We start from the raw sequence: 17,668 nt of genomic DNA, 5'->3' as shown, positions 1-17,668 counted from the left end.
TTGCCAGAAACTGGACAGAGATCATGGCAGTGTTATCAGTTACTCAAGTTGTAATAGAGGTTGCATCCACAGAGATATAACCTTGTAGTAAACTCAAAAGAGGGTTATATTCAGCAGACAAGCTATTAAGCAAAAATCCTTTTAGTTTTCTAGTACTTTTTTACATGCTCATCAGTCTTGTGATTCATTAGAACAGATGATTTTGTTCATCGCATTGATATATTCAAAGTTTTCATAGAGTTTAGAAATAAGAAAGTGACACAGAGTTCTATCAAATTTAACAGTTAGGAAAGTATGACCTCACAACTGTCTATAGGCCTTTTTCCATTAAACTGCATGAGGAGCTTGATGTTTTGTCACTCTTTTTGGATTTTTTCCTGATAATAATGACCCATTAAAGCAGTAGGTATGTCATAAATAGCCCTTTTCTCCTCTTATTTCTCTGCCGGGGTAAGGGGCTCCTAATGGAAGCTTCATATTGATGTTGGAAGGTTCTGTGTCATGTTGGGTTAATGTATACAGCTATTCACCACCATAGATTTATGCTGGTATCTATCCAAGATCACAAGTGAGTTTTTTTAGCTAAACCCATAGTTTATATATCTGTGATATTATATACAGTATAAATATCTTTAGGTTTTTGATATCATCATCTGAGCCTGAGCAAGAACTGCTAAGAACTGGAAAACAAAGTCTTACCAGGACAAGACAAGTACCAGAAATAAGATATTTAGGTCCTTTTTATATATCATACTTATGCTGTCGGACTTCAACCAGTTATATCTTCCACTCTTTGTCTTTGAAATTCAGAAATATGTTTGTTTGATTTTTGATGTTTTACTTGCAAGGAGATACAGTTAATGCATGTCGAAATACCAAAACTTTGCTCGGAGCTCATTTATAAACTTTAAAGTTTTGATGAAAAATCTTTTAAAAATGTTCCTTCTCAAACTAAGATTCCTCGGAACTTGCTGAATATTTGCAAGGGTTAAACTGCTCTCAAGGAAATAATTTATTATATCGTACAAAATTCCATAATTGTTTGTGGTGTTACATTTTAGTTAAATGGTATGCTCTGTCTCTCCCCTCCAAAATGTACAGCTTGTTCCGAGCCTGTGGTCCTGCCCTGAAGTCCCATGTATCTGTAATCCCATTGGCACAAGACTTATTCCATGCCCACTTTCAATCTCCCTGTTAAATTGTGCAAGGAAGCTCAGACCGCTTCTTGGCCCCTTTCTCCCTAGGCTCTCCCTGTCTCCCCCTCCCTCCCCCTTCCCCCCCTTCTCCCTCAGAAACCATCCATCTCCCTGGGGGTGGGATCCTCAATAAACCCTCATCTAATCAGCACCCTCAGAAGCCGTGTGGAGTCTCCTTGCCTGCCTGCTGCTACCAGTGAACACACAGCTTAGGGGGCTCTCCGGGGACTCCCTGGGGAGCCCCTCCAAACAAATCTCAACAATCATTAAGATAGGAAGAGACCTCTTTAGATCACCCTCTACAGCCCCCCTACTCAGCTAGAGCAGGTTGCCTAGAGCAATATATCCAAAGATAAAGATTATACAACCACTTTGGGCAGTTTTTGCCAGTGCTCTGTCACCCTCACAGAAAAAAAAAATAAATCAATAATTAAAAAAAAACAGTGTTTTCTTGTGTTCAGATGGAATTTCATGCACTTCACTTGTGTTCATTGACTCTTGTCAGTGGACACTATGGAGTCTGAGAGAAGTTTGGGGTCCTGTTCTTCCTTCATTCTTATCAGGTGTTTATGCACTTCAATAAGATATCCCCTGTGCCTTCTCTTTTCCAGACTGAAGTGTTCCAGCTGTCTCAGCCTCTCCTCCTACAAAAGATCCTCCAGTCCCCTAACTGTATAGGTAGAGAGTGCAACAGAGAGCCAAAGTCCATTATCCTTTTTGTACTCAGAAATTTTAAAGTGATTAAGATACCTAATACAAATAGCAGTAATGCAAACACTACGCAAACTCATGTTCTTAGAAAAATTACCTCTTACAGCACTACAAAACTAGACATATATGAGATGCTCCTGACAAATCAAGCAATTTAACAAAGTCTTCTTAAAATAAAAAAACAGCTATTCACTAGTTTTAAGGTTTTTCCAAAGAATGTAAGCACTAAAATATTGTGTTGTTTTAATCAGGTTTTCCTATAATTTCCTGAAGTTTATCCTAATGCGTAAATGTACAACCTCTCTTAAATCAGAAATGGCAATTCAAATAGAATGAAACTTAGGAAAATGCATATAACTTAATCAGGGTCCTAAATCCTGATCTTGTAGGACCAACAGGTGTTGAATTTCCTCAAATTGAATTTACCAGAGAGTCAAGAAAATGTCACATCTTATCACAGCTCTAACTACTTGATTTATAACATGCTAGAAAGAATCCTGTTGGATTGCATGATCTCTGGATCATACTGAAATTCACTCAGTTCTAATAAAACAGCAATCTAAAAAAGTAAATAAATTCTTGATTTTGCAGTGTCTTACCTTGTCTGCTATCCACTTCTTAGGATATACTTCTCTGAAATGTTTAGTTCCATAAGCTTCTTGGCCATATTTGCCTGACTTAAAAAGTGATGGCTCATACTTCTCATAATTTTTATGATATGAAGAAAATGGCAGAAATCTGAAATTCAAAATATTTTAGAATCAGTTATGCTCTTCTCTAGATGCCACAGGATTGATGTAAATCAGTGCTGCAGGAGATGATGTGGACATATGTTCCTGATATTTTTCACTACCTTCTTAATGTTCCCTCCCAGTACTGGGAGAGGATTACTGCAATTTCTCCTGCAGCTTTTTTTCAGATTAAATCTGGAGCAAAGAGACAGTGAGTTTCAACAGAATAAAATGAAGACTTTGTGCACAAGGATCTAACTTGGTTTACTTGCATTAGTAGATTATTACTTTGTGTGTATCTGCACTGACAACTGATGGGATGTGCAGGACGATCAGTGGTCCCTTTGCTGGGAGGTGCCTGCTGATAGCTCAGGCGCTGGCAGAGAGTGCAGCCTGTGCCAGCTGCCTGTGGTAGGCACTCCCCATGCACGAAGGCAGACATCACCTCTGGAGACAGGCATCCTTTGCTTTGGCTCTGACAAAGCTAAATATACCATATTTTCATTTAACAGAACAGAAACTTGCACATATTTGTAAACCACAAAACAGAGAAGTTGTTTCTTTGGAATTCACAGGCTGTGTACTTCACTCTTAAGTTATAATTATGTCCTAATTAGCAATCTTTTTGAGCCAGGCTCTTTCATTTTCAGTGGTAAAGATGATAGACTTGCTGATAGTGCCAGCAAGCAGTGAAGATCCAGCTACCTGCTGGAAGGAGTTTTCAGATGGATGTCCCTAACTGTCAGGGACAACCACAGGTTTTTTGGGTAGGTTCCACAACAAACTGTATAAAGGAAAGTGAAAAATATCTTGTTTATAGAAGATCTGCAAGACACCCTACAAAAACACTTAGTTCCATCTATTTCAATTTCCAGGAGAGTCATGAAAGCAAACAAGTACATTTTACTATGAAGTAAAAAACACTGGGAATTAAGTTTATCATTGCTGGTATTCTGAAAAAAATCCACATGTGTTCTTAATTCTAGAAGTGCGGGAAAATATATTACTTGGTAAAATTAGAAAGACATGCTTCAGAAGTCAACAACATCACTTTTAAATCCTATGACAAGAAGCATAGTTAATTAGAACACTTCCTTAGCTGAAAACTTTTCAGAATCCAGAGTCCCCATAAGAGTTAGGCAAACAAAGTTTTATAAAAATGAGAATTAAAATACTCTGACTCTCAGCTGATACAGATGCAGAAAACTATTTGTTTTGATTATCTGATTTATCAACAACTGTTTGAGTGTTTCTTTAAATTATTTTTCTTTCTTTCCACCTCATAAAAAGAAATGGTTTTAGAATCTTTCCAGTGTATCAACTTCTTCTATCACGTGCCACAAACAAATGCCACATAAAGTTAGTGAAGGAAAAACCCTGAGTTAGCAGACTTTTAAATAATAAAAAGCCATGGTAGCATGTGCATACCCATGGGAAAGGACACCCTCACACAAGACAGATTAGGGTACTTGTAATGCTAATTTGCACATGGGATGGACATCACACACACACAAAAATTAATGTGGCCCCAGTGTCCCAGAGAATGCATTGAAGGTGCTGTGAGCCGGCTGCTCCACTTGCAGTTTTTATCACTTCTGAATTGCATTTTAATAGTACATTTTTCTTTTGTTCAGACATGAAAGAAAATTGGCTTTCTCAGGGGATTGGATAGCTGAGAAGACAAGGCTTGCAGTTTTGGGATTTACCCATCCATATATGCACAGAATTTAGTTGAGCCAGAGCATTAATAGTTTAATATGAATACCATGTCTTTAAAATGCATTACAGACAAAATAATTAAAAATCTGGAGGAAAGTAGAAGTAAATTATTATTGTTTTACTAAAAAAAATAATTCTACATAGTGGTTTTGATTTTACTGTGGATCAGTTAATCTTTGCCTTTTTGGCAAACAAATTCTCACAGTAATGTAGGTTCTACGATCATTAAAAAAAACACCCCAAAATTAACACTTTGAGACATAACTAGCAGTATTTTCTTTTAAATTAAAGAAAAAAAAAGTATAATAGGGGATAATAGTATCAAGTAAAAGCTTTTTCTTCTGTTTACAGTTCTGCTCTCAGAGTCGGGGCAGATCCTTAAAGTGATGATTCTCTAGCAACAAGAAAGGATCACATGCTTGTAAATTCAGTGCCTGCTTAAAGTAAGTGAGAATTTACGTTATATGAATAAGTAATTAAAAGAATTGCAACAATTTTCTTGTTAAGTAGGGTAACCAAATTAATGGAAGTAATACCAAAGTCATTATATCCCCCCAACAAATAATAAGAAGAAGTAATAGCATTGCAAATACTTCAGTAATGTTATTATGTTCTGTACCTCTTTGTATACACCTGACACAGCTTCTCCCAAAATTAATGACAGTATGTGCTCTGAAAGTGACAGAAGAGAGTGATGGAAGAAGAGCATTAAATTCAGACAATGATAGGATACAATTATCAACTGTACAAGTTTAGATTTCAATAGTTTCGATTTCAAAACATTCACTCATTATTCCTACATCTAGTTTTCAGCTTTTCCTTGTGAGTATTTGTAAATTCAGAAATTTTTAAATGTTTTCAATAAACATGACAGAGACAGAAGTACCAATCAAAGAAGAATTAAATTCTGTATTGATGTTTTATTGGGCTGTAAGAAAAATTTAGTATAAGCTGAGACTTCCCAAAAGATGAGTTAATGGAAGGTGAACTTCCCCTAAATAAATATATTGAAAAATGAAAAATTATTTAATATCAGCCTGAATGAGAAATATGCCAAAGAATACAATCAAAATGAGGAAAAGGTTGGAAACAAAAATGGGAAACTACAACTGGCAGTATTACTCATACATAAACTGGGAAGGATGAAGACCAAGGCTGGCTGTGTCACTGGTGATGAAGGCCAGCTGCACTGCTGCCAGGACCCCAACGCAATTAGCCTAAAAAGACTTAGAAGGCTTCACTTAGTAGCCAAACCAGGACCTGACAGCTGCTAGAGGTATTTAAATTTCAAAGACACTACAGATATTTGTTGCTAACAAAAATAAAAATGGTTTTATCTCTCATCCTGTCCTGGACCTTCCTTCTACTATAAATTTCATCTTTTTAAACCTTTTTCCCCTCACACATTTACACTCCCCCTCCATGATTTTTGTTCCTACATTCCTCACGTACCATTTCTTCCCTTTAGTCTGTCTCTTTTATTGCAATCTCTCTCACTACTTTGGTAGGAGATGAAAAGGCCTTTTACATGCTGAAAGTTTTCGAACTGGGTTGACAGAAATGACAAAAACAGCAGCAGAAACTGGTTTGCAGTGTCTATGGCAGTGTGAGAGGAACACAGCAGCACAAGCAGGAATGAGAATTTCCCAGGTCCATCACTGACTGCTGGGCAACGGTGTCCCAATGCTATATGGAACCTACCAATAGGACACAGGACAGAGGTAGTGACTTTTTATTAAAATGTAAATGGACAAAAAAACCGGAGTGTTTCCTCAGTGTGTTCTCTGAATCTGGCCAAGAGGTAAAATCCCAGCAGTGTAGCAGAGCAAGCAGGTAATCCTGATCCCAGAAAAGCTTCAAAACATACCCAGGCTTCTGAGAAAGAACTGCCAGATCTACTGCTGGACTGCCACACATGCTGGACTGCCAGGGCACAGTTAGAAATATAAAAGAGAGTACTGTTACATGGCTTTTCAAACTTTTACATTTGTATGCACTGTACATTTTTGTAATTTAGTAGGAAAAATGCCATCAAAATATTAACTCTATGATATTGTTAAATTTTTAACTAAAGTGTTTTTATACAATGGCAATTCAATCCTTTGTTGTCTTGATTTAATTCAAATTCATCTCGCTTTGAAGAATGCCATGAACAATTAGCTCCAAACAAACCATGCTTCTCTATCAGGAACCTGTGAATATTTTACCTTATTCTCTTTCTTTAATAAAACATTACATTAATTTTAAGCTTTCAAATTGGTATTATACCTGAAGTAATTTTTTCATCAAATCCAATATTTTCACTTGGGGAACAAAGAAACAAGCATAATGGTTTTCCATAGCAAAACAACTGGAGCAGGGCTGACATTATTTAGCTTATAATGCATGTATATTAAAATCAAAGTGTTAGATACAAGAATAAAGATGGAATATTTTATTTAGCATATCTAGTGACATTATCTTTAGTGCACTATTTTGCCCTGATAAGCCTACTTGGGTGCATTAGTACAAATATTGTTTCTGGTAATATACTAAATACACATTTATTGAAAAAGTATCAATCACTTTGATTGTAGCATCAGTAAATCTAAAAATTCTCTGTCTGTGATAATGTAATGTGGCAAATAAAAGCACAGCCTAGTTCCTGTAGGAAGTAAAAGAGATCTCTTCTGCAGCAAATTCTGGAACTTCTTAATTATACACAGACTTATTATCTGCATCCCCAGTGTTATAAAGTACCAGAACTTCATTAGAAAAATTAAGATGGAAAAATTAAGGCGCTACTTTGTAAATTTCCAGTGGAAATTAGCTGGAAGAAGCAGAGGAATACTGGATCAAAAGAGTGTAATCATGCTTAACTGTGCCCTAGAGCACCCACATGTATAATACGATTTGCACAGTAACTACCTCTCCTATTACTGCTTGTTTGGAGTATTCTGTGTTAATGGGGTTAGCTAATTTAGTATTTTAACTTAAAAAGACTCTGCTGATTAATAAATGTTGCACACTGTGCTAGTAATTAAAATAAATGGAAGAGTTACAAACAGAAGTTGAGTTGTTAAGAAAACACTATCTGAAAATATATGATAATCCCTGTTTATCATAATAGAATAACAGTCCGGAAAATATGCAAATTGCTGAAGTTGCAAAGCATATGACAAACTAAGTATAATTTGAAACAAGTTTTTATATGTATTGTGTTTGCATGACAAAAAATGTAGTAGCCATTTTCACTGCAGCTAAGTCAGAAATACAGTACAAGATTTTATAACTCTAGAAATTAAAAGATTTTTTAAAAACTCTAAAGTGATTTGCATATGAACTTTTCTTATAATTAATACCCGGCAGCTCATAACATCAGTGCTCTCCAAGTACAGAGCTTGTTTAGGTCACTAACTCCTCTGCAAGTGTCTCTGTCCTGCCCAGCACAGCAGCACCTCAGCTGCTCTAAAGAAAAACATGTTCTTGCTGGAAATAAATCCATGAGGAGCTGGGTGCAGCTGTATTCACACAGCACAGGAGAGGCAAGATGTGGAAACATTGCTGCACATGAGTGAACCAGTGTGACCAGGACCAGGCTGTGCATCTTCAGCACAGCACTGAGCACAGACACAGCCAGCAGCTGAGATAATGTTTCTTATGTCATGCCAGAAGCCTACAATAAATTAGGAAACCTAAGCCTTACACTATTGCTATCACCACACTGCATCTTGCTCTGATGTTTGTTGACTTCATAAAGATGTTTAATACTATACTTCGAAGTGTGAGACATATTATATGAGACAGATTTCATCAAAGTTAATGAAAATAATTTATATTTTTGTTCTCTGGAAAATTAGGCCAGCATGTGCCTGCACACAACTAAGGAAAGAACTTTTTATGCTTCTTCTAAATCTGCTGGATCCAGCAGTTGTCTCCAACTAGACGCTATATTAAATGGCTATCCCAAAGGAATGCAATTGTCATTCTTATCCAAGTGGAGGGGGAAATCACTTCATTTGTATGAAAAATAGCACAATAAGGTAGTAACAGCTTCAATTACGTGAGAAGAGGAATCATTCTTATTAGGCTGGACTACCCAGTTGCTTTTCCATTACAGAAGAGGAAATTCTAGCAGTTGCTTTAAGTGAGCACAATATATTCTCTTTTGGTTTCATTGCTTCTGCCTGCCTCAAACTCTCTCACACCTTTTCCAAATTTTTTGTGCATTTTATCAAACACAAGAACATTCTCAGAGCTTGCAACACTCATCCTATCATCCTGTAAACAACCACTGATAAAAAGAGGTGTGTGAGAATTCTGAATGTTGCTGAAAATTTCAGGTACATGGCAACAATCTTATTGTGTGACCCCACACAATACGTACTCTGGAAATACACATATCAATGCAAATGTCATTCATGCAAACAAAAGATTTCTCAATAAATGCCACATCGTTCTGCTGCTCATTCTCTCTTTATTTTCTAAAACAAAATAATAATCAGCATAGGAAGCACCACCAGGAAGAAATAAATTCCCAAAGTACACAATTACATAGCAAGAAATGGAAATTTGTCAATTCACAATAGACACTGCTGAGAAAAAAAACACTGTAGAATCTGAGTAATCCTTTGCTGGCTCCTCTCTGCAGACCAACATCCCATGCAGCAGCTGCAGCATTACCAGTGAGCATTAGTCCTGGTGATGACCTGCAGCTCTGTTATCACCTTTTCAAGGTTACAGATGTGACCCTTGCATGGCTGGTTGAATAAGAAGCACAAATGGAATGTTCATGGCCTGAAAATGTGTAATACACTCTGCATTTAGTGTGCATGAAGCTGAGAATCATTGATTGTTGGGACATTGCTTCTGTGCATTAAGAATGGTATTAAATGCTTCCTTACCCATAAGGTAAATAAAGACCCACATGAAATAATATCTACCAAAGTTGGAGGCTTCAAATTTAAACTGTACAAGACCAAATCTTCACAATTCCCTCACTGAAGAGTCAGTGAAACATTTATTGCAAGATTTGACCTTCTGAAAGTGTTGACACAGTAATATCTGGGGTAAACTTCATCAAATAAAGACTGGGCAATGTAGTCATGCCTATAAATAAAGAACATCATCTATCCTCAGTTGGAAGGCATCAGTAACAACTAATTCAGTGAAAAAAACACTTTAAATGAGAGGTAGAGTATTAATTACTACCTAGTGATAGGGGTTCTTTTAAATTTCACCAGCACAAATTTTATATAAAAAGGAAAATTAAAAAAGCAGAAATTTATGCTGAGTTATGAAAATTAAGCTGTTTCCTTCTCCTTACAACAGTGCATGAAAGAATACAGAGAGAAATAGAAAAGGGGAGTATATTTGTACTTGTAATTGAAGTCACTTATGATTTTGGTATGAAAGGAATAAAAAGTGTTATCTCTCACTAAACAAACAAACAAACAAACCCACAAAAAAACAACCAAACAAAAAACCCCCCACCAAAAATGTTGTCCAAAAGTGAAAAAGTAGTCTAAGTAAATTTTTTTTTTCATTTCAAAACTGCTTCTGAATACAATTTTCATTCAAAGATACTATTAATATTAAATTGGGGGAAATGGTCCAACAATAAAAACATAGAAGCTAAACCATGTAAACACAATTGGTTCTGGCACTCTTAAGTCCCAGTCCTGAAGCTGACACATAGCAACATGGAGCTGATAAAAAAGCACTAAAACAGATCAAAGATAGCAAAACATCATGTGCCAGTGATCACAGGCTGTTCATGAGGAAGAGTGATTCTCTTCTGTCCTGAATTCTGGTATTGAAGGGCCAAAGGATTGCCAAGAGCAGTAAATTCAAGGAAAAGGTTGGCAAAACATAATTCTTTTTCTAGTTAAATACAAAGCCAGAGAAAGTGACTTAGTAGGCTTTTGTTATGATTGGATAAAACAGTGTTTAACAGTCATTGTGCTAAAAAACACAAAACAAAACAAAAAAACCCCCCAAAAAACCAAAAAACAAAACAAACAAACAAAAAAAAGGAAATATTTTGGCAACAGTCTTTAATCATTTGGGACAGAAGCCTTACACTTTTGTGATGGATTATGCCTGTATTTGAGATTTTATGTAAAAGAACTGGCCTGTCTGACACTATTACAGCTGCCATGGCTTAGGAAATCAAACTGCTTCAAAGATTATTCTAGTTTTTGTATAATGTTCTAACGTGCAACATATGCTCCCTCTCCTTCCAAGTGAGCTGTGATACTCTTCTGGGAGAGACAACAAGTCTCACTGGCACACAACACCATTTTTTTCCTCCCATAACCAGTAAGCTCCCACAATATGAAGACTGAAAGGGTATTTTTATTCCTTGGCAAGGTGCATTTGGCAAGATGGAATTTGCATTTGTTTTCTTAGTCCCCATTAAAGCCATCTGTTGCATCACATATTATTACTATTACAAGTTCTTTTAGACACTCATAGATACGGATGGCACATGTCACCGAGTTACAAGATAGGGTCTCTGCCCTGAGTAGTTTATAATCTGAGGACACAGAATTTAGAAGTATATACATAAAATGTTTTCTAGTAAGCTGTCAGGTTTGACATTTCATTTTGTCAGGCATGAAAGGTTTCTGAAAGCAATGGAATAAAGAAAACATTCTAACAACAATATAAGAAGAGCCAAGAACTCACTCATTGTCATGGATGGGATTTCTCCATTCCTTCCCTAGTGTTGACTCTCTGGCCTTGGCTGGTGGTGAATACATTGATTCTCTCACTCGCAGGGTTGGTTCCACAGGCTTGTAGCGCTGCCGCAACACTTCAGCGGGATTGCGGAACGGCCCCTGAAAGGTGTAGGATAATACAAGTGCTCTGTTTGGGGTTACAGTTCTTTTCTTTCCCCTCTTTTATTCATGGCACATCACTGATGAAACAGGACACAAAATGTTTGGGTAGTGTAGCAAGACTCTTCCCCCAAAAATAATTAAAGCTGTTCATTTTGATAGAGACTTACAAATAACAAAGGTTGATAACATACTCTAAAGCTTCAAAGAGAGTGCATTCCAAATTTATTTAATTACTAATAACTAGTTAACATTTTAAAAAAATATATTGTTAGAACTGACTAAGAAAACTTTTTACTAAGAAAAGAATATTGGTGAAATAAAAAACAAGCCTTAACTATAACTAAATTCTGCTTAAGCAGAAAACTTAAGTATTTTACTTGGCAGAGAACAAACTTTAAAGAACACGCTCTTTTCAATGTAGCTATAAACCCAACTGCAAGGGAACCTGGAAGGGAACCTGGAAGGGAACCTAATGCAAGGCTTAAGATACAATTCTTCTAATAGAATTTAAATGCATTACTTCAGTACTATTGGCATACAGTCCATTTCTGAAAGGTCTAATTTCATATTAACTTTGTAATTCTTAAAAATTACACATATATGCCTTTTTTTTCCAGAGTATTTTGCTTAATAACTGGTTGTATCAGTATCTACCATTTAACAACATGGATAAATAGCAGCAGGAAATCCTCTCCTGAGCTGCTGAAGTAACATATCCTGTATATCTCACTTCAAGTATTAACCCTTAATAACTTACCTGGAATATAATTAGTGCCTGTGCCACTCCTGGCAGTTTAATGGCAAGGCCGAGCTTAGGAGTATTAAAATTAATTTTTATTTTCATAGTTGTTGATCTTGCAATGAACTAGCGAAACCTTCTGAAACTATGAACAGACAAAGAATCCTAATCACAGCCTTTATTCTTAAAGATATCCTTCTTTAAATAGGTTATCACTAACAAGTCACAGCTGGAGTTACTGCAAGCACTGAGTGAAGACTGTGGGGCTAATAAAAAGAAATGATTCACGCCTCATTTATGTTCACTTATGTTTTACATTAATAGAAACCAATAATAGGAACCAGTTACCATAAAAGTCATGGACCGTAAATAACACAAATGGCAAATAAGTATCATCTAGTACTTTTCACAGCTGGACAGGAGGATTGCTATATTTAAAAGTAGTTAATGGATTTTTATTGGAACTTTACTTTTTAAAGGCACAGCACCAAGACTTGGAGATATTTTTAAAGGTCCCAGTAAGCAAATGAGCGTAATATTTACACTTCTTGCAGATATTTTCTTGCTTCTGTTTTCAATGTCTGCATAAAAAATATGTTCATTTTAAAAGAACACAAAAGTCCTAAAACAGAATGAAAAGTGCTACTGCCTGCCCATGAGAGACTAATCAATATTAGAACAGGTCATTAAAACTAGTCAACAATGTTCTAGTGATATATAACCTGAGGATCAAGTTATAAAAAAGTTTAAAATTTATAATAAAAAGTGAATATTGTGTTACAAGATGTTTGCAGTAAGTGGGTATATGAAGGAAGGAAGGAAGAAAAGTACTATTACCAAATAATACCAAGAAAAACATGTTTGCTTTTAAAAGTAGTCTTTCAGAATATTGTATTATTTCTTCACTGAAAAGTATTGACTCTTATTCCTCCAGGATAAGGGCCCAATCAGATATCCAAGCAAGGGGTTTTCTCCATCTTTAATTTCTGAGGCCTAACTAGGAGGTAGATACAAGAAAAATCCCAGTCCATAGTTTAAATAAAATTACAACGACTAATAGAAGGAGAGGGGGAAAGGATGTAACTAAGCAAAGGTCATTCAAAATAAGGCCATGACATCACTAATGAAAGCAGAGTATATATATTAGAATATTGAGATAATTCTAAACATTCCATGAGGATTTTTCTGTTCCTCTGAATAATGTATTTGAAGAAATTTACTTAGTAATAGGGATCTCAAGAATGTATCTTAAATGAAGACCTCTAAAAAGTCCATGTGTCTATTTCCATTTACAAGAATAAGACTTGGGGAAACTCTGGTAGATTGGTGCTTAGAAAATGTTTCCAAGTTGACAATGCTTGCAAGTGTTTCAGGCACCCTGCTTCAAAATGGAAATCTTTATTGGGAGATCAAGCTAGGAAAAGAATGGTATGAGTCAACCAACAATATTTACCCTAAAGGAAGCTCACACGGCTCTATGTTCTGTGTTTGGTATTTGTACTGAGTAGCATAAATCTTCTTGATACCAACTGGTTTGCCAAATAAGGGATGGCAGATCAGTATTTTTACTACTTTATCATAACATCAGAAACTCGTGATAAAAAGTACAATGTGCATTAGATTATACATTCCTCACTGTCCCCATTCCACAACAGATAACAGCATGCAAACGATCTAAATGGTCATGTGCATTCTGTTATTAACACCTTTTAGTGAATAGATGACTAATTTTAGCATTATCCATGTTTCTATCAAACTATAATTCTAGTTAACTCAGTAATAAAAATGATAGATCTAACTGATGTAGAAGTATCATTAAAATCTTTCTTTTAAATACACTATCTTACACACACAGATCTTACCTATTAAATGCTAAATATCCATTTGCCTAAGAGAAAACTGAAAGACAGTAAATTTTTTTTTCTTTTGAATATATATATATGATTGGCATCCTCATACAAAATATCCAAACCTAGGGGCAATAAAATTTTTAGATACCTGAAAAAATAACAAGTGAGCCAGGCAGATATTAGAAAATGAAGCTTGGTGCCAAAAAGTCTTACCACAAAGAACGAGAACACAAGTATATCTAGTAATTAAATTTCTTACAGCCACACTAGACAACTTTCGGGATGATGTGTTCTGATGGGTTTTCATTTCCAGCTGTTTCATCAGCTCAAACCAGTGTCCTTTTCTTAGACATACAACCCTAAATTGTCAAAGTGTTGTGCAGGGATTTAGCCGTGTGACTCCCATTAACATCAGTAAAAGTCAGGCAGCTAAATCCATGTGCTGTGCTTTGAAAATTTACCCCACAGTGTACATCCCAGGGTGCTGAAAGGATTAAAGTATTATATAGTAAATTCCCTCTTTGAGGTGCAGAAAATAAACAGAACTCTTCTGGTTTGTTCTAAAAGGCTATCTGTGCATGACTGCTGTGCATATGTCTGAACTTAGAAAGGTCTATAAAATATTCCAAATCCAAGCAGAAGCTTGTAAGATACTTTGTATACAGTAAAGCAATTTTGCAAGAGCACCTTAACAATGGAAGAACTGTGAGTTCCCTATTTATTTAAAGCCTGATTCCTGCACCATGTTCACAAGGCAAAAGCTTTCCTCTTTCCTGAGAGACAATGCAACCAGTCACATCCTGCTCAAGGACTGTCACAACCCCCTTGGTCCCAGAAGGTAAAGCTATAATGTCATGTTTATGTCAACTCCAAATTCCCCAATCACCCAAACTGCTTGTTGGCTCACACTTTGTCTCAATTCTAATGTGAGTCAATGAGGTCATTCTATGAGGAATCTCAAGCAGTCAAGATACGGAGAACACAAGACAGGAAGGACAAAGGCATTCTCACAGGCCTTCTTAGAATCACAGAATCACAGACATTCTTAGAATCATAGAATCATAAAGGTTGTAAAAGACCTCCAAGATCATTGAGTCCAATCTTTGACCAAAGACCACCTTGTCAAACTAAACCATAGCAGTAAGTGCCATGTGAACTCATTTCTTGAATTTTTCTGGGGATGGTGACTCTACCAGCTCCTCGGTCTGCCTGTTCTAATTCCTGGCCACCTTTAAGTGTAAAAATTCTTCCTGATGTCCAGCCTGAACTTTCCCTGGTACAGTTTGATGTTATGTCCTCTTGTCCTGTTGTCTGAAAAGTGACCAGCCCCCACCTGGCTTACAGCCTCCTTTCAGAGAGGCTCTCCTCTCAGAGAGTGGTAGAGAACAATATTGATTCAGAGGAGTAAAACACCATTAAAGATATAGATATACACATTGCTTATTGCTCAAGGTGCTACAATTCTGCAGATAGGTGACAGTTTCACTAGAAGTTGCTAAGAAGGACTCATTTAGAAGTATTGTCTTTCTAAGTAAGATACAAATAAGGAAATTTATATATAGAATGGAGTACAAAATGGAAAAGTGTCAGAGGTTCTGATGTCATGTCACTCCAAGTGAAACCAGCATGGAAAGTGTATGTGAGAGCTAAGTAGAAGATCCAGTAGACTGGACAAACTGAAGAATTCTTCAGAATAGAGAGAAAGTCAAAATATTTCTATCCCTAAAGTACTTGTATAAGGCACCTACTGGCAAAAGCTACATGTCATTATATTGTCATCTAGTGTGGAACACAAAGTTCTCAAAAGTTTTTCTGCTGTATATATTGGTCACATTCCCAGCAGGTTTTATAATAAGGGGGCAAAAGCTGTTTTGCGATCTTGGGAGACATTCCTTTAATGCATTATGTCACAGATGTCCATAACTTCACAGAAAAGGGAAAAATCTACCTGCCAGATACAGTGACATCAACTAAAGTTAAAATTGAGACTATGACAGTTAATAATGGAAGCTGGGCAAATTGGTTGTGATGGAGCAGAACATGTAGAAATTTTTGTTATTAAAGCTCTCACACATCTAGTGGACACAAGAGAGCAGGAACTATTCTGAACTGAAAGGATGCCTCAGTCTTCATATGGGAAAAAATTGCAAACTGAGGACAAAGTTATCACAACTGCTTAATTTTTCCTATCACCTTCCATTTCTCCTTTTTTAAAATGATTTAAATTTGAAAGAATTCTAGCTCTAATTAATCATAATATTGATACTCAATTATATCAGGTCATGCCTTTGAAATATAATAAATTACACATTTCTTCCCAAAGGATAAAAGCAACATATAAAGAATTATATTTCCCTGTTTCTACATAAGACCTAAATAACACCTAATTAAGTCAAATCTGTGTCAAATACTTTATATCTTCAATGCAAGCACTAGATTTATGTTTTAAAAAAACATTCACAAAAGGGATTTTCAGATGATCCAACTCAAGATATTCTGTGATAATCTCTGATAAAAGATCTGAGCAAAAGCTGCTGCAGAGTCACTGGAACACATTACCTGAGGTTTCTGTCTGTCAGCAGGTAGCAGAGGCAGTGATGTGACAAAAGCTGGAGGCTCTTTACAGGTTGGCCAGCCATAGAGCTCATCAGCAAGGGGGATCTTCACTTGCTGCTTTCTGTGGGTCAGTGGCTTTGACTGCCGTAGCAGCAGTTCCATTGGATCTGGAGATTTCCTGAATGGTGAATTGTAGATGCCTGGAATCTGAGCAGAAAATGGGACTTCTTTGACTTAACTCATTTAGATTTCTACATACACTATGAACAAGATCAGACAGTGGCACCTGTTGCGCTTTTAAAAGTAAATCAGCCAAGTTAGGAGAAATAGTTAAGGAGAAATAGAAGAGAATTTTTGGAATATCAAAATCCAATAATTGTTTTTTCCCAACAAAATATCCACAATAAATTCCTGAATAGCTATTACAATGTGTTTAGACTTAACAGCACAAAACATGTAAAAACCAAAAAATTAGCACAATGATTTCTAAATTGTGACTAAAATAAAAAGGTTCATTTGCCACTGAATTTGATATTTTTTTACATCATTGATTGTATGACTAGTGTGGTATAACATAACAATTATTGATACAAAACACATTTCAAATTCTGTTTTAGCAATCTCCATCATTAACAATCTGTGAATATCTGACAAGTCAAAATCATGTGACAATCTGTTCCCAAATCATATCTATATATGTAGCTTTTTATCAGTTGTATATAAACAATTCCCAAATAGACATATGTGAGTTTACTGAATTAATTATGAACTGTTAAATATAAGAATTCCTTTTCCATATTGCACAAAGCCACTAAATTCTCATAAAACAGATGACATATGATGAAAATATATCAAAATTAATTTAAAGATACTGGGTTACTTTAAAAATAATTATATTTTCTACAAAGGTATACTAAAACTTTTAAAGTAGACTTGCTCAGTTAAAATATATTGTCTTTTGCATTTATCATAATTCTAATAAATAATAATAATAAATTATTATTAATAATTACTAATAAACCTTGAATAAAATAGTAGGGAAAGAAATTGGTTTCAAGATGCAGGGAAAGTTAAGGAAAAGAGTAAATGTTTAAAATCTTGTATTGCTCTTTTGCAGCACTACTGAGGACCCATGAGAAAACTGTATAGGGCATCAGCCTCCTAATATAGTATTAAAATCTTGGGGCTGAGAGGACAGAACTCTCCCCAGTGAGCTCCTATGCATTTTTTATTAACATATCCTACTGGGAAGTTCCAGTTTCTTGTGTCAAAAAAATTAAATAAAGTACATATAAAACATAGTGTCTAACGGATACTTTTTTAAAAAAGTATTCAGCTTATT

The 17,668-nt window shown here is 35.7% G+C and overlaps 1 protein-coding gene across 1 annotated transcript in view; it reads right to left on the bottom strand.

Moving 5' to 3' along the window:
• Nucleotides 1-17,668, bottom strand: part of SPATA17 (spermatogenesis associated 17) — an 86,537-nt gene that overhangs the window by 18,363 nt on the left and 50,506 nt on the right. The window contains exons 7-9 of the mRNA XM_039697996.1: nucleotides 16,330-16,533; nucleotides 11,027-11,178; nucleotides 2,507-2,645 (exon numbers count right to left, since the gene is read on the bottom strand). Coding sequence (XP_039553930.1) covers nucleotides 2,507-2,645; nucleotides 11,027-11,178; nucleotides 16,330-16,533 — 495 coding nt within the window. The remainder of the gene's footprint in view (nucleotides 1-2,506; nucleotides 2,646-11,026; nucleotides 11,179-16,329; nucleotides 16,534-17,668) is intronic.

This window comes from Passer montanus, unplaced genomic scaffold, assembly GCF_014805655.1.
Source record: "Passer montanus isolate IOZ18808 unplaced genomic scaffold, ASM1480565v1 scaffold12, whole genome shotgun sequence".
Lineage (NCBI taxonomy): Eukaryota > Metazoa > Chordata > Aves > Passeriformes > Passeridae > Passer > Passer montanus.
The sequence above is the reverse complement of the archived record's forward strand: the minus strand, read 5'-3'. Positions and strand labels throughout refer to the sequence as shown.